The sequence below is a fragment of the Trachurus japonicus genome, chromosome 16 (genome assembly GCF_045865225.1).
Source record: "Trachurus japonicus isolate A0001 chromosome 16, Traja_1.0".
Classification (NCBI taxonomy): Eukaryota; Metazoa; Chordata; class Actinopteri; order Carangiformes; family Carangidae; genus Trachurus; species Trachurus japonicus.
Genome location: NC_140922.1, coordinates 10,363,121 through 10,387,829, shown reverse-complemented (window position 1 = coordinate 10,387,829; position 24,709 = coordinate 10,363,121). Strand labels below are relative to the sequence as shown.

The following is a 24,709-nucleotide window of genomic DNA, read 5'->3' as shown; positions in this document are numbered from 1 at the left end:
TATTTTGTTTACTACTTAACTACTAAAATCTAAGTTGTACTCTTGGATGGCCACTAAATAAACCTGTCGGCACTTTATTAAGCAACCAGAGTCTGTTTCTGAGTTCAAAACAGTGGACAGGTGTGTGTCTTACCCAGATGTAACAGGGTCATATTTCACTTTCAACTTCAAAAATAATAAGAGTTAACGCCCCTTTGAGTCGCCCAGTCTGCCCTTTTAGCACTTTTATCTCTTCTGCTCAAAACAGCTGCTGCAAAGCAGTCGTTCATGCCTACATGCATATATTTGATATTTATATCAAAACAATATTCAAAAGTCAGTGAAAAAAGCGTCAAGGAATAATTCCGCAGAAAATCAATATTTAACACAAGTAACATGAGTTCCATTAGTTTACTGTTATATTATTATCAAAACTCAAACAGTTATGTGTTAAACTACTTTTGTTAGATTTAAAAGCAATGTGACTACATATATTATTTAGTAATTTCACCACCAACACTGTCTCTGTCTATTGTATCGTATGAAAGAAGAATTCCCCTACAAAATGATCAAAGTGTCACATCACAATAAACAAACCTTGAGCTGTGCTTAGTGGGACACAAAAAAATATTCGTATGGCAAGACAGGCTGTGTTTAAATTACTGAAAGGTGCAAACTGTAGCAGAAATATAAAATGTATGGCTACAGTCACTGCTTATATCCTCTCTAAACTGTTATTTGGCACTTAACAGAACAGTAGTCGTTAACGGTAAAGCTGCATTAAAAGTGGTAGAAGGATTTAGAGATGCACACATACAGATGATCTGATATGAGGAAAACAAATTGTTCTACAAGTCAACGTGAGTGGGAAAACTATCTGTGAACTTGCCTTGTTGGTGTGTAACAGTTATGGAAGAAATATGACTTAGTAATTACTTTGTAGTGTAACAAACAACATGTTACATTATTACTGTCACATTACTCCAATCACAGATGTTCAGTAATAAATACTGATATACTATCCAGTCTTGCTCAGACTGTATGAATAGATTCAAGGTGGGGTTTAAATGTTAGTCTTTAGAGGGATATCTAAATACTATGCTTTGTTAAGAAATACTGAAATGTAACAACAAAAATACAAAGGGGATGCTAAGATTTGGATTGCTAGAAATAAAGAAATGATTAAAACAAAAACAAAAAAAAAACTGTTTGGATAGTATCATTGTAAAATGGGCTGTTGTGTGAGTGTGCTTTTCCTGCCCCCCCTCCCCCACTGTTTATCTATGTGCATTCAGTGTGGATGCAGTTACCCTGGCGCTGGCTGTCCAAAGTGACATTAAAATGTACACAGTGTTCAAATTGTGGCATCAAGATCAATAAATTGACAGCAAAATTAAAAAGTTGTTTTACTTTTTCACTATATTCTAGTCATAGTATAATTGGCAATTCTCTCCAAAGACTGTAGTTAAAGGGCCACTCTGGTGTGTCTTGCTTTATCTACTTTACTACTAATCACATTAAACTCCTTTCAATAAACTAATACAATATTCAGTATTTTCATGTATTATAATGGAGAGTTGGATGCCAAATGACAGAGCCATTCATAGTTTCAAAATACATAAGGAAAATATCACTACTATATTATTGGTGTGGATTTAGTCGATTTGCTGTTGTTTTGAATGTAAATCTTAACAAATATAATGATTATCATATAGAGGTAAATAAAAAAGGAAGAGAGATGTAAAACACCAGAGTGACCCTTTAATGATGATGACTTCTGAGATATCACTTGGATCCAATCTTGATGCAATCTGTAGTAAAATTGGTCATATGTGTAATACATTCAGATCTGCAAGTAAATTTTGCATAGAAAGTCTCTTAGTAGCATTATAATCAAAGCAACAGGATTTATTTGAGTTTTCTAATTCTTTAGGTATATGGCTCCACTAACTACAATAGCAAATCAAAGAAGAATCTCTGAAGTAAAAAAAACAACAAAGTGGTAAGCTCATAATAATCGGGAACCTTAAGCCACTGACTAACCAAGAACTTGTCCGTTCACACATCTGATGTGCGTCTCATCTTGCAAACAATCACCACTTGTGGTTATTTTGCGTAAAGTTTGGACAATCGTAAGTTTTGTAAGCAGGCCCACAGATTGATCTGTGACTGCACATGACTGATAAAGCTGTACTGAATGTTGCAATAAGAATTAGTGAAGTCGCCTCTACTTTTTAATGTTCTGTTTCCTAAAGTTTAGAAAAACAAGACCATATTGTGATACGACAGCAAGTAAGGTTAGTAAATGGATTGAAAGACACATGGTGAACAAACAAATAACCCTGATGAAAATAAGGTCCCATTCAGTTGTGAGGTTACAGTTTGACTACAAAACATTGGGACATGGTAGCTTAGACTTCTGGGACTTCTTAAGAAGTCAGACAAGACTCTGAAAAGTTGTTTCTTTAGAAACTAATTAGTGTACATCCACTGTCCTTTTGGTCTTAAAAAGTTGTACAAATGCCTAAGCTTTGATGAGAAAACACTGCATTAATGATTAAAACATTAAAACCATCCCCCTCCCTTTTTTATCAGATGATAAAAGCTCTTGAAAGCTGTGCCCTACAACCAATTTATACCTCTCTTTTTCCATCATGTTTTCAAATGAAGTTACTCCCGCCATTGCTGATGAGCTTCCCTTTCTTCTTGAGTCTTTTCAGCAAACAGGAGGCGATGCCTAGAGCGCCGCCCTTCAAAAACCGAACAAAGTTGTCTCCCACCAGTGGGCCCATGGCAAACAGACCTGGCTCCTTGGTACACTCAAAAGTGTAGGGGTGGATGTCAATGGGGTTCTGCTTGCAGGAGATGGGTTTTGTTGGATCCTGACCCAGGTACTGGCCCTGCCCCTTCAAGAAAAATAAGTTCGGGTTGGTCCCAATGAGCACCAGGACCATGGAGATCTTGAATGCCTTGAGGGAGTTCTTCCCCTGCAGCAAACACTTCATGTCAGACTGGAAGGACACCACGCAGTGTTCGGGGAAACTGGTGTAGTCTGGAAACAGGCTGACATTGGCATTACCAGCCATGTTACCTGAGGCAAGTTGGGGCTTTGGGCACATCTTGGCACATACTGAAGAGGCAATGCTAACTGCCTGGGGTCTGGTGGGAGCAGAGGAGGGAGCCACATTTGTGTAGGCATGAGAACACATCATGTTGTAAACTTTGTGGTACTCTGGGTACAGGGTCTTGGGCAGCTGTTTGAAGATGAGATCTGGGTCGTCTACACTCTTACGAAAGACATGCAGCACTCTAATGTTGCTGTTGCAAGCGCACAGAACTGCATCTGCGGCACTTAAACCGGCACCGACAATTAAAACTGGATCAGAGTTCATATCCAGCTTTCTCCGGCTTACAGCCATGCCAAGGTCTGAGATACTGTGGAATACAAACGGTAGGTCCTCCCCCTCTACACCTAATCGAATCGGTGAATCGGATGCACCAGTAGCCAGAACTACATTTTCAGCAAACAGAGAAAAGGGGACGTGAGTGTCGTTCTGTACCTGTTGATATCCCCTTACTTCCCAGAGAGCCCCCCCACCTCCACTGTTTACTTCCTCAACTCCATTTCCCTCAAAGCCCTCATTCCCACCATCTCCCACCCCTTGATCAGTATGCCCATTTTCCAAGCCTTCTTCCTCGTGCCCCCGACAGAGTTTCTGGACGGAGGTCACGTAGGTGTTGTCAACAAAATTCTTTTGCAGGCCCTTAAGCTTCACATAATTACGATAATAGGATGAGATCTCATCTGGGGTGGCTCTGTCACTGGTTACATCCCTAGAGAGGAGAGAGACAATGAGGAATGAGGTAGCACAGAATTAAATGTCGAACCATGTCTTTGTCAACAACCTTGGCCCATGTCTTCACCTGCGTTTCCCGTTGACCAAATCCCTGTAGTTCACACCCGGAAGCTCCATCCAGATGCCAAGACTTATAGTCAGCATGGACCCTTCCATTGCCTGAGGATAGAAAAGAAGGGTAGAAGAAAATGCACAAAAACAAAAGGATTGACGAAAGATATGGATAGGTACAAAGGTGTCGAAGACTAAACCTTGTGGCTTACATGCCAAGCACCTCCCGGTGTTGCTCTTCCCAGCACCAGATGTGGGATGTGTTGCTGCTTGTCCCTCTTCCACTGAAGGACAGGGGGGAACTCGTAGCCAAAGTCAGCGTTAGGATGAAGTAGTGTATCGAAGAGCACAGCCACTGGATTCCTTGACCTTCCCTCAAGACCTTCGCTCAAATATTCAAGATCCTGCAGGCAAATGTCCCTTTCATGACATAAATGAACATATGCACATAGGAGTGTGTAAATATTCAATCTATCTGCAAATGTTTACCTGCTCAGTGATGGGGAGGTGCTTAGTCTCCTGCAGTTTCCTATACAGTATTGGGTTTGGGTGGACAGTTGCCGTATCCAGGTAGGGCTTGTGTCCACTCAGAAGGTAGGACAGACAAATACCTGATGGCCCGTTGCCTGAAAACAAGCCCACAGTGGGTTAACATCATGTTGGGGGAACACAGCATTACAAAAATATTTCAAAATGTGGACCAAGAGGAAAGTCACAGTCTGCAACCATCAAAGCTCAGGAGTTTACCTATGATGACCACAGGAACAGTAGATGGGTGGTCTTGCGGCAGAGTGGTCTCTTCCAGAAGAGGCATGGCTGCAGCCTGGGCCAGAGCCGGCACTGAGGGGAAATAAAGCAATAAATATATGAGCAAAGTTGAACATGTTTCCGGAGCCATCAATTGAGAGTTCAAATGTCCAACTGGAAAGCAGAGCTTCATATTTCTGTATTTAAACAGGTTCAAACTAACTTGTTGTCTTTGTGTCTGCCAGTGTTGTTGTGGTCTCTCATTAGCTTAGATCCTGTCTCCATCTACCACCATCAGCTGACTCAGAAACACAGGCATCGAGGGGGAAAAAAACCTTTATTCATCCTGTTATTGTGCTTCCACACACAGCCATGGCCCTCCCTGTCTGTCTGGGGCTTCGCACACGTGGAAACACCCGCCACAACACAACGTACCCCCAGCTTTTCTCTTTGCCGTCCCACCAACGTTCACACCCCCCTTGTCCTATCAAATGTGGCCCGCGGCGAGACTAGCCTCTGTTAACCCTGGTACCGCTTCCCAAACAAAAGGGAGTTCTAATCAGATTTATGTAGGCTTGGGTCTGTTGTGAAACGTTGCCGGTGAGCATGTGTAGAGTGTGTTTGTGTGTTACGCGACAGTGCCATTGTGTGCCCGCCGGGCAGCAAATCCCCCCTGATCACTCCTCCGAGTGGGCCCTAATCCCACTGGGCCTGTTTATGTCTTTACCACCCCTTTCAACAGCAGCAGGGTGAGAATGTGGTCCTGGCATGCTGACAGACCAAACCATCAGAGCTCCTCCTCCCCCTTTTATACCCACCACCAACACACACACGCACACTCCCGCCAAAACATTACCCACTGTCCAGAGCGAGCAGTGTCCACTTGCCCCAGTTTCATACTAACCAAAACATGGCCCACAATGCTTTTGTCTTGTATCTCCAAACTCTGGCTCACTTCCCCTATAACTCCCATGTCCCCTTGCTGCCAATACAGTCTGCCTCATTTTATGTACACCCCTCTCTCTCTCTCCCTCTCTCCCTCCCTCCCACCTCCCCTCCCTCCCCCTGTCTGACCTGTGTCTGTGAGCCAACCGGTTGTCTTTGGTCGTTGGCTTGTTTACCCTTTTCAATGAAAGCACTGGGATTCCACACATTGCCTGCCCTGTTTGGAGAGTGTCGTGCCCCCAGTTGGCAGGTTGATACTGGTATTTCCATGCCACTGCTCAATTTGACAAACCTCACAGTGTTTACAGTCCTAAAAGTTGATTTTGCCAAAACTTTTAGATAGAAATGTGTCTCTTACTGTTGGTGGACTTACAGTAAGTGGATCCCATGTTTAGATTAAAGAGTGTCGTCTTGTTTTTTCAACCTTTTCTCCCAATAAAATAATGAAAAAATGTAATTAACAAAGTTTACCCATATGATTAACAGACCTATACAATTTAGGCCTACTGCAGATCAATAAGGAAGTTCAATCTTCACTTTTGCAGAATTTATGACAAACCTATCTCAATTTAAAGATGGAGCTTTCAAAATTCAAATACCCAAGTCTGGACAAATCCACATAAACAAGATTGTTTATCTACAATAGGATGTTGTGTTTGCAATGGTAGCTTGATACTCACTCCCTTGAACATCTTCGGTTAGCCAGTAAAGTTATTATGGAGCATCTACACTTATTTCAAAACATTTATGAGATGATATGCAAATGCATGAGTCAATGATATGGATAAAACTGTGAATTACTGCATCTTTTAGATTAAGTGCAATTTAATGCCAAATTAATTAAATACCAAAGAAAAAAACTGCTGCACCAATGTCCAAACTTATGGAAAAAGTCTGAATAACATTAACATCATAGAAACATTTAAAGTAATATGCAAATAAATCCAACCAGGATGTTTGCCTAGTTTTAGACTTTGTTTGTTGTAGACATTGTCTTCTCCCCTTTGATGCACTAATGTGTGCTTTTTGCAGCATGTGTGGAGAGGATGGACAATACTTTTCTAGAACATGGTGCACTGAGTATTGTAGGTTGAAAATGACTTTTGTATGTTCACTGTCATCACTGAAATAACAAACATGCAGTTTAGACTCCACCATGTGTAGCCTATAATTCAATTGGAAACACTTATTTCATGATACAAATGCATTTCAAGCATGGTTTCCTCATATTTTTATTGACTTAAAGACTTTTCTGTTTTTGACTCTGTGTTTGATTTCTTCAAGCCTACAACTACTTTACTACCACAGCCTCACCTTTGCAAGCCTGCAGGTCAGTTACAAAATTAACTTCAAACCAGCTCTACACTGGGTGGCTATATGTGCGAACATTACTGCAGCACAGACAACACTGGAGGAGCTGAATGATGTAGCACTGAGTTATACCCCGCACTGTGCACATCATCCCCATGGACCCACACAGGCTCAAACCTCCCACTACACCCCGGACTCTCGAGCAGCTGTCCTTGCAACCTGCGTCCAAAAGGCACAAGGAGCACATGCGACAACGGCTATGTCACCATCATTGCATAATTTAGGTCAAACACACACTCACTGGCATCCGCAACACTCCGCACTAAGAACAGGATGTCTTACCGCGCTGTGAATTATCTCTGTATCCTCCAGTCGCGTCCTGCTATCACGACCCAAGGCTGCATCTCTAATCGTATAAATAGGCAGACACCGGCGGTGGGAGGACCTATACAACTGTCCTGGGGTCTTGCACGAGATAACAAGCCAGCCTCCCCTCTCTCTCTCTTTCTCTCTCTCTTGTCATCACACACGAATGCGCGCACACCCACTTACCTCCGTGCAGTAAAAAAAAAAATCCGAGCAGACCTGCTTATATTCAGGTCTGATCAGCCCGTAAATGTCGTCTTGGGGTTAAATCTTCTCCGTGTCTTGGTGGCAGTGTGTATGTGAGAGAGTGTGAGAAAGACGGAGAGAGAGAGAGAGAGAGAAACCGGGTCCTGCATTTGCTTTTGTCGTCACATGCGCATCTCACTCTGCACCGGCAGGCGTGTGCGCGTTCACGCAGACAGGAGACACCGGAAGATCCGAGCATCTTCAGCATCCTCCCTGCTGCTGTTCACTAACCTCTGCCTACAAGAAATGCAGTGAACAGTTAGGCATGATTAGGGCAACCCGATATTGTCAGTTGTGGTATATTGATGTGTTGATGAAAAGAAGAAAGTACAGGTGGATAATACACTACACAGTCTAATAAAACTCTGCTTAATCACCCTAGATATTTATTAACCTGCAACCTACAACATGAAAGTGTTGGAGCCAGATCTCTACTTGACTTGGGTCAATATCACACTGGCATTTTTTTTGAGTTGCACCGTTAAAAATATCACTTATGTCCTATTAAGGTGAAACTTGAAGTCAGTCTATTCGGTATGTATAACGACTCACACAGCCACCAAAATGGTGCTGTTGGTTGATGTAATGATAAACATTTTAAAATGCCTTAACTACAATTACATTATAATTGTGTATGAACCATTATTTGTGTCCACGTAGAAGGATTTCAAGTAAATTGGGTCATATGACCTCAACATCCACATAGTCATAGTGTAATACTATAGATATATTTGTTGAAGTTATCAAAGGAGCTTTCAATAGGGGTAAAATTACTGACAGTTAACCTACTTTTTTTTTTTTTACATTTGGAAACTGGGCACTAAAAGATGTGTGTGTTCTGCATTGGGGACCAAGTTGTGTGTGGAAAAAGTGATAAAGATAGCACCTTAGTGTTTTCTTGCTGAGAAACCACAGTTTCTAATCTAGAGTTTTTGCATTCTTGCTATCCTATGTTATGCAGATACTCTCTCTGTAATAAGATATTGCTGGTGGGATGTGGGATTTCTGACCGTAATGATGTTAGATGACAGGAGGTGGACCGTCACCAGCACCAATTTAACTTTTCCTTTGAGGACTTTGAATATCTGACTGTGTCTATCTCTATGCAAGATTTTGAGTGTGTCAGCATTAAGTGTCAAAGGGAGAAGTAGTCCTACTCATTATCAATAATACCAGTATTTGTAGGATTATTAACATATTATTGATATTGATTTGACTGGTAAAGAAGAAGGTTATTATGTAATGTAATGTTGTGTGGATAGTTCTATAATAATGCTTCCCTTTGGGATTACAGACAGTTTTTCTTTTTAAGTAACTAGTGATACAAGCTGTTAACTAAATATAGGGGAGTAAAATATGAAGTTTACGAGCACCTGGAAACTCTTGGTACAGGACTTAAATTGATTAAATGTTCAGAGTAATTACTTGTTTCAAAATACAGGAGTTACAATCTCTTCTTTATGGTATTGTTCTGTGTTATAAGGTGGAAAAAACTGAATTTATCTGCACCAGTATGTGTGTAGACACTAGACTAGACAGATGTTTTGGTTCTGGACTGGAGGAGAGAGCCCCGCCCACGGCCCCGCCCCCTCCGCGTCATCATCCAATGAGCTGAGAGAAACAAACCATCACTTCCGGTCCTCAGCACAAACGCGTGTGTGCTAACCTCTACCTCAGTGAACAACACGAAAAGTGGCAATAAACGCCACTGAAAATGGTCCTGCTGAGCAGAGCCTGTCTGCGGAAGGTAGGCACAGAAACAAAACCGATTTTAATGTCTTGAGAATAATTAAATGCCCAGTAAAGAGTTCACTAATGTCTGTAAACGTGACCCTGGCTGTGAAGCTAACAGGCTAAGTGCATTAAAAACATAAACAACTCGCTCTGGGATCTCTGCAACTTCTTAGCCTTTTATGAACATGTATTCCCGTTTGTCTACTGTATCATAATGAACCAGTCGGTGTCTCTGGTGTGTTGGATCCAGTTTAATTGCGGTGTTAAATGCGTATAGCGTTTAAGCTAAGTTTCATGTTTTGAAACAGCAGTTTGACAGATCTTTGTTATGTTTATATTTTATTCTCGTGCTTTCAACAACACAACACTGTTCGTCTGTTGTCATGGTCATTTCTGGGGTTTTTTTAAGAATGAAAGTTCATCTTGGACTTTGGAAACAGGTAAAAAGTACTCATAAATCAGTTGAAACTTCTGGTAAGAGCTAAACATGGGATTGTGCCATATTCAAGGTTTTCCTTGATATATTGGGGGTCACATGAAATCAAGAGACTGTCAAGACTTTTGTATTTGTAGACAAGATCGCATATGGCCAACAAAACAATACAAAGAATATAAAAAAAATGAAGTTACAGTTAATGTACTGGTTGTTTTATGTTGCTCACTCAGGCTGACTACCATGTTTGCAAATTATTCTGTTTTCCACTGAGTTGCAGTTGGATGATAATAATAATTGGATGATCGGATACATTTGTGAGCCTCATCTTTCGTGTCTCCTTGCAGTTTGGAAACTTCGTGGACAATCTCCGTCTGTACGTCCGTGGGGGCAGCGGTGGGATGGGTTTGCCTCGTCTCGGGGGACAGGGAGGAAGCGGTGGAGACGTTTGGGTGGTGGCGTCAAACAACATGACCTTGAAGAGACTCAAGGACAAATATCCACAGAAACGTTTCGTAGCGGGAGCAGGAGGCAACAGCAGGTCAGTTTCAAGTGCCAAGTCAGAGGTCGAGTTGACATCAGTTTGGATTATAGGTGTCAGACTTGTGTAACAGCAGCTGAGACCTTTCAGACAGAGCTGTATTGTGTATTTATTGAGTCTTTTCTTTTTCTTATCGACAGTGTCCGAACACTGAAAGGGGAAAAGGGGGTGGATAAACAGATCGTTGCCCCTGTTGGTATCACCGTCACCACTGATGACGGCAGAATACTTGGTAATATGATATGTTCAATGGAAAAACTAATAATGACCAGTAAAGTTTTTGATTAGGAGGATAAGTACACGAAGAGACAATGATCAAGGGATGGAAAATCCAAATGAACAGTAAATATTGTGCCTTTTGTCCCTATTCTCTCTTCAAGGAGACCTGAACACTGACGGTGACCGTGTGTTGGTGGCGAAAGGAGGGAGCGGAGGCTCTTACTTCTCTGCGTTTGAGCCCACTAAGGGACGCGCCAAACACATCCGGCTGGACCTCAAACTTATCGCTGACATGGGTCTTGTCGGGTGAGAGAAGAGACACGCATGAACATATGAATTAATTTCAGCTCAGCCTCAAATTGGCTTTAAGATGTTTTGTAATTGTGTGTTTTTTAGGTTCCCAAACGCAGGAAAGTCCTCTCTGCTGACAGCCATGTCTAACGCCACACCGCAGATTGCCAGCTACTCTTGTATGTTCAACTGATACAAATGTGAGTTTACTGTTACTGTGTTTATTGTGTTTGTGCCATTTCTAAAACCCTCTTTATTCCACAGTCACAACGTTGAAGCCGGAGATTGGCAAACTGATGTATAAAGATTACAAGCAGGTAAGGGAAATGCTTTTAAGCTTTTGGTGAATTTGTGTATTTTAACTGCCCATTCAAATGGTTTTTCTCTCTTTTTGTGTCATTTACTTTATTCCTGGCAGATCTCAGTCGCTGACCTCCCAGGCCTGATCGAGGGCGCTCACATAAACAGAGGCATGGGCCACAAGTTCCTGAAGCATGTGGAAAGGACGAGGCAGCTGCTGTTTGTGGTGAGTGGAGACAAACAGCACATGAGCGACACCTTCATACAACCAATTAGGATGTTGTTGATTTTGTTTAAAACATTACAAGTTGTGATGATGATTACGGGGTCTCGTTTGATTGTGTTTTGTCTGCCTGCAGGTGGATGTTTGTGGTTTCCAGTTGGCCAGTAAAACACCGTTCAGGTCGGCCTTTGAAACTGTGCAGCTTCTCACCAAGGTGAAACTAACACTATTCACTACTCAGTTTGTGTTTCTAATATAATATGTACAGTACAGTGCCTTGCAAAAGTATTCACACCCCTTGAACTTTTTCACATTTTGTCACGTTACAACCACAAACTTAAATGTATTTTATTGGGATTTTATGTGGTGACCAACACAAAGTAGCACGTAATTGTGAAGTGCAAGGAAAATGGAAAATGATACATGTTGTTGTTTTTACAAATAAAAATCTGAAAAGTGTGGTGTGCATAGATATTCAGCCCCCCCGAGGTCAATACTTTGTTGAACCACCTTTAACTGCAGTTACAGCTGCAGGTCTTTTGCGGTATGTTTCAACCAGCTTTGCACGTCTTCACACAATTTTTGCCCATTCTTCTTTACAAAATAGCTCCAGTTCAGTCAGATTGGATGGAGAGCGTCAGTGAACGGCAGTTTTCAAGTCTTGCCACAGATTCTCAGTAGGATTTGGGGTCTGGACTTTGATTGGGTTGTTCTAACACATGGATATGCTTTAATCCAAACCAGTAGATCAAAGCATATAGATCTGGCTGTATGTTTAGGGTCGTTGTCCTGCTGGAAGGTGAACTTCCGTCGCAGTCTCAGGTCTTTTGCTGCCTCTAACAGCTTTTCCGATGCCCTGTATTTAGCTCCATCCATCTTCCCATCAACTGCAGTGTTAGGTTTCCGCCACACATAGCAGCGTTTTGCACGTATGCCAAAAAGTTCAACTTTGGTTTTTGATTTATAAAAAATCGTGAACACCATGTATCATTTTCCTTCCACTTCACAATTATGCGCTACTTTGTGTTGGTCTATCGCATAAAATCCCAATAAAATACATTTAAGTTTGTTGTTGTAACATGACAAAATGTGGAAAGGTTCAACAGGTATGAATACTTTTGCAAGGCACTGCATATATAAATACTGTATGTAAATATTCTTCTCACTGATTTGAATCATCTGCCTCATGTGTTTTTATATACTGTATTTACCTCTTCCATCTCTTTCATCCTCCTCCTCTGTCTTCACTGTCTCAAGGAGCTGGAGTTGTACAAAGAGGAGCTCGTGTCGAAGCCTGCTCTGCTGGTGGTGAATAAGATGGACTTGCCTGAGGCCGAGCACAAGCTACAAGAGTTGAAGGAACATCTACAAAACCCAGATGGTACATTTGATTTTTTTTAAAATTATTTTTATTCATTAGCTAATTGCAGACAGTGTGCTGACTTTTTCCAGGGACTGATTAGGTGTTAAATTCAGTCATGCCAGATCAAATCACACCTAATACTATTTACATTTTTATCACTATACATTATCACTGGTCAAAGTGAAAAATAAGTATCAACAAAGTTTATAAAGACATGGGTCAGTGATTTTAACGGTATTTAATCGGTATTTTGACCGATGACAACCAGAATCACAACTATTTGTTGTCAACATTCACCCATTGTCCTCCCGCAGAGTTCACCCATCTGCTGCCTGCTGACATGATACCTAAGAAGTACATTACCTTCAAACACGTGGTTCCCGTCTCTGCCGCCACTGGGTTCGGTATTGACCAGTTAAAAAGCTGCATCCGAGAGTCGCTTGATGAGGACGCAGCCATGGCAACCAAAGCCAACCATCAGGAAAGACTGCAAGCGCTAAGGTATCCCTCACGTGGACATTTGTGATAAACACGGACATCTTGTGAGATTGCGGTCAACCTACAGCGCGGTCTGCTAAAAAAGGTTCAAACTGTTGAAGTCGAACACTTTAGGAGCAGGTGAACGTCATCCGTCTCTCACAAAACTGAAACTTTGCAGTTTCAGAGCACTTTAGGAAGATGTTTGACTTTCTTATTAACCATCACCTGCGTTATATACAAATGTTACAAGGCTGCACAAGTTGAGTCACTTGTTAAATCACAGTCACTGTGAACTATTTGATCAAAGTCATTTGTATGCGTGTCCAAAAAAGGATGTCAGAGCTTCAGCTCCAGATACATTGACTTGGAACAACTTTGAACTTGAGAAGAAGTGCATTTCTACCAACCAGTTTTTTCTGTTTTATCTGATTGTAAGATTGTATTTATTATTTCTCTGTGCTGTTGTGATCCACTGATACTGATTTGATACCTCAGTGCAGAAAATCTGATCCAGTTGGTCTTTTTGCCAAATGTAAAAATAATATATCTGTGCAGAATTTAACACGAGTGCAGTTTAACACGAAGCCTGAGATGTGTCACTAAAAAGTCTGCAGTCTTAAGGGGGTGAGTGAATCATGGTAGAAACACTTATTTCATAATGACATCAACAAAGAAACTGATTAAAGTGGATCAGTCATATTGTGTTGTAATATAAATAAAAGGAGACAGTTTTATACTATTCATGTAGTGTTTTTTTCATCTACCAGTAAGCTGAAGCTGTTAGAAAAGACAGCAGAGGCAGTTGTGTTGATGAAAGTTTTATTTTATATTAAATATATTACAATACTGAATGATTAAGAGGAGAAAACAAAAATATGGGGATTGATTTTTGCATCATCAGTCTGTACAGCATACAGGCAAAAATGAAAAAATTAAAAAAGACAGCAACTGCAGTTTTCCGATTTGAACTAGTACATGTGGGGTTTTTAAGATTCCTGGAGCAGAGTGCCGACACGTCTGGCAGGATGGGACCACATGGTTAAGACTGGGTGATGGTGAGCTCCAGTACACTAATACATTCAAGTCTCTGGCCAGAGAGAGAGACGACTCATCTGTGGGGACTTTTGCCAGAGTCGCCCTGGTAGGTTTTTGGTCAGTCCACCCGTAGGGGCGGGCAGATGCAGCCGATATGTTTACAGGAAGATTGACAGCTGTACAATCACAGAAATCACTGCAGCCTGCACGGTCCCATCCTTAGTGGAGAGTCCTCAAAGTGTCAGTGTCAATGTCCATGACACTGGGACAAATGGCTCGCTGCAGCACAGTATTATGATGTTAAAAATATTACTCAACAGCTCTGAGATAATGCGCTCACAGCCTGCTGGGCCACTGACCATTACTTTAAGAAGACCAGAGCAGAAAGCTCCGGATGAAGGCAAATCATGAGCCTGTTCACATCTCATTTACAACATCTGTGTCCAAACCTATATGATACAAATCGGTACATGCCATAGGAACAAAAGTGTTTTAAAAAAAACTCATCTTGTCTCCATTCAAACTCTCACATAATTACAATAATGCACTTAATTACTGTTGGAATAGTTGGTCTACATAATGTCGAGAAAAAAGTGAACATTACAAAGGTACTTAATAAAAAAGATACTAGTAGCAATATAAGTCCAGTATTGTGATGATAATATTACCTATACAGTCCTAATGCATACATGAATTACAAATGAACAAGTGTCCACACTGGAACAAAAACTCAACAACAGTAAAATGACAAACAAAGGGACTTAAGACAAAAGTGTCTACACAAGGTAGAACAATGAGTTGTAACTGTACAAAGAACTTACTTCTGGGGAGTGATATCAGGCTTTGTTTCCAGAAAAGAAATCCTCCTTTAGTAGCTACACTGGCGGGACAAAATCCCCATTCTCAATCATATTTAAGCCTTCGTGCCATGAAATGTCCTGACTTTGTTCTGACAGCGTAGTCTGTGACAAACAAACCCATTAAGACAACAGCGATAGGCAATGAGGGGAAAAAGTCTTCCAGTGACATGCTCCTTTCCCGTTATGGTCTCATAAATAGCCTACCGGAGAAACAACTTAATTTGATATAGAACTGTCATGCTGTTGGTCCTCACAAGCTCAAACAGCAAGCACTGTACAGCATAGTAAATCATTTACAAGGCTAAATATCTCAATCATCACAGCTAAGTCCAAAATGCACATTTTAATCACAGTTCCCAGATTTGTGCCGAGTTCAGGTTTTATCAGCCTTGCTCTTCACTTCTCACTCACTTCGTGTACTCTCACCACAAAATATGGGAGCTCACTTGTCTCACACTTCCAAATATCCAAACTTAATACATCTTAACATTATCAATGGGCGGGGGGAGGGACATGTCGGAAAACCACGTGGGTGAAAAGTGGCACATCTACAACTACACCAAACACAGCTGTCCATTCGTTTCACACAGGCATGGAAATTAAAAACTTATTTAATCGTTGCTAAATCAATACCACCTCAGTAACATTCTTACTGTGCCACAATCAACAACTTTGTCAATACTTCATGTCTGTGTATTCTCCCAGAGATGGATTAAACCAGTGCTAATATATAAAAAAAAAAGAAGAAGAAAAACACTTTCACATTCTGCTGTGGATGGAGAAAAGCTATAGAGGTCACAGCCACACAGGAAAAAAATGAAGATGAAAAGTATAAACACAGACAGACAGAACAAGTGCGGGGTCTCATGAGTGAACCTTGGTTCACTCATCTACAGAGATCCACTTCTGTCTACAACACAATACAGCAGGAAGAAGAGCTTGTCCTCTTTCAAAATAAAAGCAAAAAACATACTCTGTGTGTATTTCACTGTACATATTTACACACGCACCAACAAACCGAGGGGAGGAAGAGCAGGTCGCGTCCATGTCGTGGGTTATGGGTTATAACTGGTGATACAATATGAGTTACCTATAGTGGAGGGAAAGCATCTAAGCCTACAGATGGTATAAAATCACTGCCCCCCTCGCATGCTTTCATTTCAGACCGGATCAGATCAGTCCTTCTCGTCTTTTCCCTCGGAGGAGGTTGCTGATAAACGGGGGTGTCTCATGCATACAGTGTTGGAGTTTCTACAGTGATTCATGTGCGTCAAAATGATCCGACAAATCCAGCGATGCCGTGCGATATGATGACCTGCTCCTGGCTCCGCTGCTCCTTTTTCGTTTTTTTTTAAGAAAGGAGCTCAAACAACTCAGGGGACAGTGGTGTTTAAGTGAGTGTGACGAGAGCCGAGCTAAGGATGTGTTGAAGTTTCCGGTTTTGGGGACTGGTACGGGTAGAGAGGGGTGGGGTGGGTGGGGTGGGTGGGGATGGGGGGGTTTCCAGTCCCAGTTCCAGAGGCCTGAGCAGACAGGAACAGCTCGGTCTGAGCTCCAGCTGGTCTGGAGTGGATGTGGAGCCGGGATCTCCGCTGGCACTCTGCATCGTCTTGTAGAGATCCACTGTAAGTCTGGCTAGACAGCCTCGGAGATGCTTGTTCACACTAACTCACACACACACCTCTGTCTATTTCCACTCCAGTTGGGGGGGGGGGGCTCTCTCTCTTTCGCTTTAGTCGCTTAGAGTCAATTTTGTTTCATTGTTGTGTTTTTCATTCATAGAAAAGGAGAGACAAGTGTAGTTCCTTGAGGTCTTTTGCAGAGTGGGTTGAACGGCTGTTATATTGAAGTCTCCCACAGCTGGAGAGACAAAAAGGAAGGAAAAAGAACAGAAAAGAGAAAGAGTGGACACTTTAAAAATTTGCCAGATTTCACAGATGGTCAGTTTCCTCACATCCTATTTATGTAGGTTTGGTTCTGTCTTTGTATTTTAAAAGATTGGTCTTATAAACACAAATAACACCAGCTTTATCCTTTAAATTATTATCATTAGCAAATATGTTTGTGCCCTTCAGTATTCATAGTTTAAACTGTGTAAAGATATGAGCACAATCCAACACTAACCATGTATGAAGATACTGAACCACTGATTTATATTTTTATTTATTTTTTATATTTAAAGCAGATATCAGTGGAATGTTTTTGTTAATATAAGTCCTAAATAGTCCTATTTTCCGTCAGCAATCACTTACATGAAGTATTTCAGCCTAAACACGAGTCTCTCCGTCACTCTGCTCTGCTGTAACCCGAGGAGAAAAATTTCCTTGTGGGATACAAGTGTTATCCAATGAGGAGAGAGAACGGCATGAAGGGCTGTGTGTGCAGCCAAGGGATGCGCGTGAATGTGGTGACGTAGCACGAGGACCAATTGATGCCTGACAAGGGCGGGGGCTGCTAACTCATGGTGCGTTCAAGGAAACTCGTACTTTGTGTTTTTCCTTCCTGTGAAGTCATACCAGTTCGATCTGGTACGAGTTCACGGGTCGGAAGTTACGAGTGGACGTTATAGGGAACTTTCACAGACAACAGGACGGTAAAAACACGAGCTACGGGTTACCTGGAACGCTACCAAGTCGTAGTTGTGACTTGAAGCTGTAACTTACGGTTTCAAAAGCCTGCCTTGAACACAGCATTAGCCGAAACGGCCGTGCCACTGATATCTGCTTTAAGTACTGAGATTAAAGTCTTAACCTGGGCTCAGACATGATATCAGGTTTCTAATTATGGCCCAACCAAGAGGCCACTATCAGGACTAGGAGTGCTGGGAATAAAAATGAGCCTCAGGAGCGACAGCTGCTGGTTTTCTTAAAGAAAATAACCCATTTTCTAACCTTGTTCGGCAATTGTTGCAAATTTTCCTGTGGCATAGGCCTAATAAACACCGCAATCACACATACGCTATAGCATGTATACTGCATAACTGTACTGTACGTTCATCTTGTTACTATACATCAGGAAAGGAGACACATCACATTTTAATTGTCTGCAAAGTTTCCGCTTTCTTTGACGAAAGCACGATTACACGCATAGACCTGGTGAAGTCAGGAGGTTTCTGGCATGTAGGCTATACATCACGTACTTTACACACAGGTCAGGAAAACCTGAGACTATGATTAGTCAGGTTTCATTTTGTGTGCCATCATGTTTCTTGGCCAATGCAGAATTTATACTTAATAATAATAATAATAGTCAGCCAATCTGAAACAGTGACCCATCTAAAAAGATAAAACATATTGCAACAGTAGAAAGATTACAGGGAGAACTCTTAAATTGTCACCTCCGGCAGCACTGTAGCTCAATCTGGGCCAAAAGCCTCCGTGAACTCAGCATCCATAATGATCTGCTGTCATTTGTGCCAACCTGTTCACTGCACTGAAAACCAGTCGTCGTGACCAGGTCTGTGGTATAATGTGGTTTTGAATTGCACAATGTGTTCCTGAGTGATACTTGCCCTGGCGCTCTGCCTGTTGGCTTTCCTCTGGTCATCAGGGAGAGGGGGCATGGGGTACGGGTATTTTCTGCTGGATGCAATTGATCCTGTGGACGAAGTGGGAGACTTGGCAGGGGATAGTGTCCTGAGGAGAAAGAGGACGTAAAAATTATTAAGAGATTGCCCTTTTCTTGGTGTGGTGTAGGATTAAGTTGGCCAAAGACACAGATGGATAAATAAGGTTAGACTGAGGAAGTGGAGCTAATGTTAGATCTGTGACTTTGGGCAACATCCTCCTTGGGCTGCTCTAAATATTCAGTGCTCACCTTCCTGCAGAGAGAGAGGTTGCTCTTAAAAGCTGTTATGGTTGCTTCTCCCCAAAAAAAGCAACACACAGGCCGACCGTGTAATCTCTTCAAAAAATAAGACCATAGCTCAGCTCTTAGGTGCAACCTCTGCACACAGTATTTACATGGCAGTACACAACACCCAGCAGCGGTGTGGTCATAGTCAGAGATTTACTTTTCCATCATCACACAAATGGTCAGAATATGCAGAAACATACACCTTTAGCCTCAGTGGGGGGGGGGCATCGAACATGTTGCTAAAGGTAACTTCTGCTGTCAGATGGGCCATCGTCAAAAAGTCGGCTCAGCGAGTTAGTATGTGTTTTTTTGTGATGAATGCTGGGAGCAGTGAGTCTGATGAGGTGACCGGGACACCAAAACCACACTGGAGCTGGGTGAGAACAACAGACTGAGAGATTCAGAGGGAGACGTCCTGCCCAGTGAACACAAACTGACACACAAAACTTGCCCCCTGTGCAGTAGCTTGTTTACACCACTGACTGTGTGTGGTGACCAGAAATACCTGCACTGGTCACAGCAGTGGAGAGAGTGGAGAAGGCAGATGAAGGGGCCTGTTCCAGTCGTAATTTTAACTGCAACACCTGTATTACAATTTTGTTCTGCAAAGTTATGTTGCACATCTTATAATATCATAAAAAAGAATCAAGCTTTTGCTTAGTTTGCTGTGTTAACCTTAATCGGTAATTGAGAAAATGCCAAATAAAGTCAACATGACATTACAATATGTCAGGTTGTTGCACTTGGGGGAAAAAAACACATGGTGGCCCTGCACTTATTTGCAAAACAGCTACATCCATTGTACTGTAATAGCTGTTTGTATAATTCCTTTTATTCTGCCATTAAAGGTTATTAGTTCTTTCTTGTTACAGATGGTTCAGCCAGGACAGACTTGATCATTAGTTACATCACATATTAGTGAGATATTTTAGCTCCGCGTCGTGGATGTTCCCAATGTCATCCTCCACATCTCTCCACTCTATTGCTCTGTTTCTATCACTGAGTCGATGTAGGGAGGGGCAGACACAGTGAAGGTCTATAGATTACAGCGCCGGCTGACAGTTTGGTGACATTTGTCTGTTCAAGTGAAGGAACAGTCGGTGCACTAACATGGGACCGGCGCAGAGCCAATGAGCACATGAGCTTCCTCGTTGTCAAGGAAAGCTTGTGTTTGTGATCATCTATAGACCTTGGATACAATCAGAGAGGTGGCCTTCACTTTGTTCACTGCGGCTCGGTGATGATGTCATAGCAGAGCCCAAAACGTTCGGGTCGGCTGTGACGTCACACTGACGCTAAGGCACGCGAGGTCACTGGGAGTGCGGCCGCGCCGACACACAGACACTTACTGACACAAAGACACTGAACATGCAGAGGTAACAAGAGGCTGAGGGGAAGAAGCAAAGGAGGGGATGAGGAGAAATTAGGAATAAAATGACTGTAGTTTAACTGTAACAAAGTAGGAGCCATTATTGCACCAGGGAATCAGCAGGAAATCAAAATCTGCAAAGTAAAATGCAGCTGTTTGAAGAGAACAGAAATGTTTTTATTGAAACAGAGCAAAACTTATGATAAAACATAAAGCAGGAACAATTCCTTTCATCAGTTTTATCACTTTCTTTCTTCTTTTTTTTTTAAGGGTCAGCAGCAACCCCTCGTGGGAACATGCCTACTTTCTCTCAGGTATTTCGTTCAAACTCCCGCAGAAAATAAGTCCAGATTGGCACTAATTCTTAGTTCCTTTGACCAAACCACAAATCAAACCAAAAGTGAAGGGGTTTTTGGACAAGCGTGTGGGGGTACAGGACATGGTCTGAGGTAATACCTAAGGTAAGGTCCTTGAGTGTTTCTATTCACATCTTCTACCCATTTAGTTACATCATAAAACTCTGTTTTGAAGCGAGGGGTTAAATACCTGTGGGAGGGGGAGGAAGGGGAGGAGGGGTGGATGGATACAACACAAGGAGGGGGAGAAGAGAGAAAAGGAAGGAGGGAAAAGAAATGAAAAGGACAGAAAATCTCCAGAAATAAGCAGGTATTAGGGAGGAGGGGGAGAGAGGGAGAGGAGATATTTTAGGAAAGCAGAGCAGAGCAAAGATATCCTGAACAAACACCAAGATGCAATTGAGAAAATGGTGAGAAAGACGGCAGACAGACCTGTGTGTGTAAGTGTGTGTATGTGTGCGTGCAAGTGTGTAAGAGTGTAAGAGTGTGTGGTTTCGGATGAAAACAGCACCATGAAAATCACAAAACAACTGTGTGTCGGGTGTTACGAGGCTCAGTTGCATATTGGTTACGTGTCACATCATTCCAAGCTTCTCGCTACTCAGTCAGACTCATGCTTCAAACAAACAAACAAACAAACCGACACGCCAGACTGGGAGGCCGCCGATGCACAGTGTTCATTGTACAATTCACAGTCAACTACTACTTCAGTTATTCACACATTATGATATGTCGTTCTTAAGCCTAACAGGTAACACAGGTTTAGAGAGTTCACACTGCAAGAGACAACGTGACGTCACCGTCCTGTGAGCAGCTCTACTCGTACAACTACATTTAAAGAAAGCATGCCAGAGTTGTGTTTTTTTGTGTTTGTTTTCTTCTCACAGCTACACTACACAATCAGAGGATAAACACAGTAATATTCTTTATTTTCCTCTGCTCAACAATTCTAATAAAAAGACCAAAACGAACAATAAGTAAATCCTACCACAATGTTTATGTAGCCAAAGCCTGACATCACTTATTCCTCTGTGCCACAGACTTTGTTGTTGTTCAAACATCACTAACAACATGCAAATGTGCCACATGTTGCACTGGGTGTCATTATCCTTTACACAGGCACAGTCCTGCTCTACACACTTCTAGTATCAGAATGTGTATTATTCATTCACGGGTGAAAATAGTCCCCCACGAATGCATTTTTATATTGCTACTTGCACAACATTTACTAAAAGCTGCAATGCTCAGGTGCTTTATGTTTCTTTTTTTAAAGAAATAAAACAATAATTTAGATGTTCACAAAGGTAAGAAAGTTAGCATGTGTTGAAAGAGACTCAAACATTGTTTTTGGTCTTTCCGTGGATTTTGTTAACATAAAAAAATGGAAAATAAAGTATAGCACCAGCTTTATCCTGTATAAAACCAAAGGACAATACTGTATATATGTTTTTCATTAGAACTTCTGTTTATCTGCACACCCCAATGTCAGTGTTCAGTAACCTCATACAGTAACATTACCATCTTGCCATAAGGAACTTACTCTGTGGAGTTAGAGCGAGCACGAAACTTCTTTCCTTTCAGTTTCTTACGATTACCACTCAGATTTCCTGCAGACAGAGAATGAACACACACACTTTAAATGCAAATAGTTACTTGTTTAATATTGATTTCATGGGTGATGTTGTGTGGTAGAAGAGAGAATGCGTATGGGCTGTAATATTTTGTTTCTGCAAAACTAATTCAGAAAAAAAGCAGAAATCTAGTGGTTAAAAAGCAACAGATTTACTTCATGTATTGATTACTTTCACTCACTGATAGAGGCTACACACCACATTTTACATAAAATAGTTGCAGATAAATTCTACTCTAATGATCAAAATGTGCAAAACAAACACATTCGGCTCCTTTTTTCTGAGGCACCTGAGTGAAATTCAGTGTAAGATATAAGGAACTACTTCCATTTTAGTATGAGTGGGGATTTGGATGTTACCTTGCCATGAGTTGCTCCTCGGCCGCCCGTTTTCACAGATCTCAGAGATGTGTTTGGCATCTGGGATTCTCTCACTCCATGAGTGGGAAAGCCCATTTGATCTACACACACAAACGCACATTGAGACAGACACAATTTCATCAGCGCCACATCAGTTTTCTAAACTGTCTGTTACAGATCATTAAATACTATGCTGCTCCTGTTGCAGATGTAGAGAAGAGGGAGAAGACTGAGGTGAATGAGGGAGAAAATGGAGACACCATCGCAGCAGATGGCAACATTATGAGCCATGAAACAGCATCATGACAGCTGAATATGACATGATGTGAGAAATGGAGCGCTGCTCCACTTTGGGACATTTTGGTTCACCTCCAAAATGGCAACAGGCAGAGATGTAATAAAAGCCATGATTGTAACAGAGCATGATACGAACACATATTGAGCTTGGCAACAGCAGTAACACAACGCATACATGCACAATAGCCAGTGAATGAATGAATTAGTGAGGATGAGATGGCACACCTGAAGGCAAACAGTGAGATGTTCTGAGAAATGGATAGGATGGAGGGAGTGAAGGACAGGGTGCAAATCTGCAGGTGCGACAGGCAGGCTGACCTCTTCTTGGAGCTGCAGCCAGAGTTTGTGCTGACACCCGGAGGCATGTCACTGTAAAATGAATCTGCATCCCCAGGCTTTGTGACATAGTCACCTGGGGGCATTTGCCTGAAAAATACAGAGCAATTGTTTTAGATAGTAATAAATACAGTCACTGGAAAATGACACCACAAAGTCATTTATCATTGATTTATAATGTTGATTTAGTTTAACATTTATAGCCCACTGCTCCTCAGGGATGGGTTAAATGCAGAGAAAGAATTTCACTGTACTAGCTGTATATGTGACTAATAAAGTACCTTTACCTTTATTCTGTTATTCAGGGTTTTTTTTCCAGCTGAGTCTCGTTTTACTCTACCACGAGTACTGAATGTGCGCTTGAGTGACCATTTTAGTTTCAACAACTCTACACACTAGTGCATCCACAAAATGAATGGCCCATCATACTCTGAATGAGGTAATTTTGCATAATGCATAGTTTTACTCTACTTTTTTGGTTACAATTCCTCTTTACTTTCACCTAGATTAAATATGGACGTAAGGTTGTTGCTTGTAATGGAGTGAACAAGCACTGTACTACTGCATTTTGTAGTAGTTTTTCCACCACTGGTCATGCTGTAAGACAATGAGGCTATTTTGTTCCTGGTTCCCACAGATGTCTGATGCACATGTTGAACAATAACGTTGTGTTAGATAATGTAAGAGAACTGTTATGCAATTATGCTGTTTCATAATTAATTACAGACTTTGTGTTGTGCAAAAACTAAAACCACCGTGGGGAAAAAAGAGAGAGAGAGAGAACACTAACTCTTAAAATTAATTTAAATACACCACAGCTCAGACATTTAAAAATCAACATGAATGTGGAAAATATTTTAAGTGAGCAAACCGGCAGAATCTTCGGTGAACCTCAGACTCGACATAGCGTCTCTGCCTGTAGCTCCTGTGAAGAGAAGAAGAAATATCCTCAGCCCCATAATAAAATAGCTTTTGTCAAATGTAGAGCAACAATGAATAACATGCTTATTAGTTTGTAACCCCTCAAAACAAAGAAACATCACTTGGGACCCGTTATGATTGGCTACATACGCTATAAATATAGTGTTAACCATAACCAAAGTTCATTTTTTTTTAAAAGAGAAGGAGAAAAAAGAGAAGAGGAGAATAACACTGACAAAAATGTCACAAGTCACGCCTTAATTTTCTGCTTGTAAATCCTGGTGGGGGGCCAACCACTAGCTTGGGAACCTCTCGGAAAAAAAAAACATCCAACATGCAGGCCACAGAGACACTTACTTGTAGCACCAGGCTGTAACAGCCAGTATGAGAGCGAGGAAGAGAATGGAGCCGACAATGGCCCCGACAATGATGTTTGTACTGGTGATACCTGAGACAGGGGGAGAGAAGAGGAAGAGAGAGGAGGGCAAGTGTGTGTTAATTGGATGTCTCTCGTTTCCTGAGTAATGTGGACACATGGGGATACACAAACCACAAAACACTGCAGCAGAACACAGGAAAACACTACATTTAGCAGGAAAAGTGT

General features: G+C 41.7%; 3 protein-coding genes across 7 annotated transcripts in view; 1 reads left to right on the top strand and 2 right to left on the bottom strand.

Annotated features, from left to right (window-relative positions):
* Positions 1-87: 87 nt before the first annotated feature.
* On the bottom strand, positions 88-7,649 carry osgin2 (oxidative stress induced growth inhibitor family member 2). 2 transcript variants are annotated; one of them, XM_085801233.1, is made up of 6 exons: positions 7,443-7,649; positions 4,635-4,727; positions 4,377-4,513; positions 4,100-4,291; positions 3,904-3,995; positions 88-3,813 (listed from the first exon to the last, which is right to left on the bottom strand). In XM_085801233.1, exons 2-6 carry the CDS (start codon positions 4,699-4,701, stop codon positions 2,640-2,642), a joined length of 1,662 nt encoding a protein of 553 aa, XP_085657359.1. In that variant the 5' UTR covers positions 4,702-4,727; positions 7,443-7,649; the 3' UTR covers positions 88-2,639. The 2 variants fall into 2 exon arrangements, with proteins under 2 accessions (XP_085657359.1, XP_085657358.1); XM_085801232.1 differs by lacking the exon at positions 7,443-7,649 and adding an exon at positions 7,233-7,420.
* Positions 7,650-9,067: 1,418 nt separating this feature from the next.
* Positions 9,068-13,784, top strand: gtpbp10 (GTP-binding protein 10 (putative)). Its single transcript, XM_085801234.1, has 10 exons — positions 9,068-9,249; positions 10,017-10,210; positions 10,351-10,442; positions 10,591-10,735; positions 10,826-10,899; positions 10,985-11,037; positions 11,139-11,246; positions 11,380-11,457; positions 12,501-12,624; positions 12,921-13,784. Exons 1-10 carry the CDS (start codon positions 9,217-9,219, stop codon positions 13,130-13,132), a joined length of 1,113 nt encoding a protein of 370 aa, XP_085657360.1. The 5' UTR covers positions 9,068-9,216; the 3' UTR covers positions 13,133-13,784.
* Positions 13,785-13,888: 104 nt separating this feature from the next.
* The window catches only part of adam22 (ADAM metallopeptidase domain 22), a 60,595-nt gene continuing 49,774 nt past the window's right edge, over positions 13,889-24,709 (bottom strand). Inside the window, exons 25-32 of one of the 4 annotated variants that reach the window (XM_085801228.1) lie at positions 24,463-24,553; positions 24,056-24,109; positions 23,167-23,274; positions 22,552-22,652; positions 22,102-22,168; positions 20,662-20,751; positions 18,493-18,616; positions 13,889-16,841 (exon numbers count right to left, since the gene is read on the bottom strand). In XM_085801228.1, coding sequence (XP_085657354.1) covers positions 16,821-16,841; positions 18,493-18,616; positions 20,662-20,751; positions 22,102-22,168; positions 22,552-22,652; positions 23,167-23,274; positions 24,056-24,109; positions 24,463-24,553 — 656 coding nt within the window. In that variant the 3' untranslated portion in view covers positions 13,889-16,820. Of the gene's footprint in view, positions 16,842-18,492; positions 18,617-20,661; positions 20,752-22,101; positions 22,169-22,551; positions 22,653-23,073; positions 23,275-24,055; positions 24,110-24,462; positions 24,554-24,709 lie in introns of all 4 variants that reach the window. The other 3 variants (XM_085801225.1, XM_085801226.1, XM_085801229.1) reach the window with 3 other exon arrangements.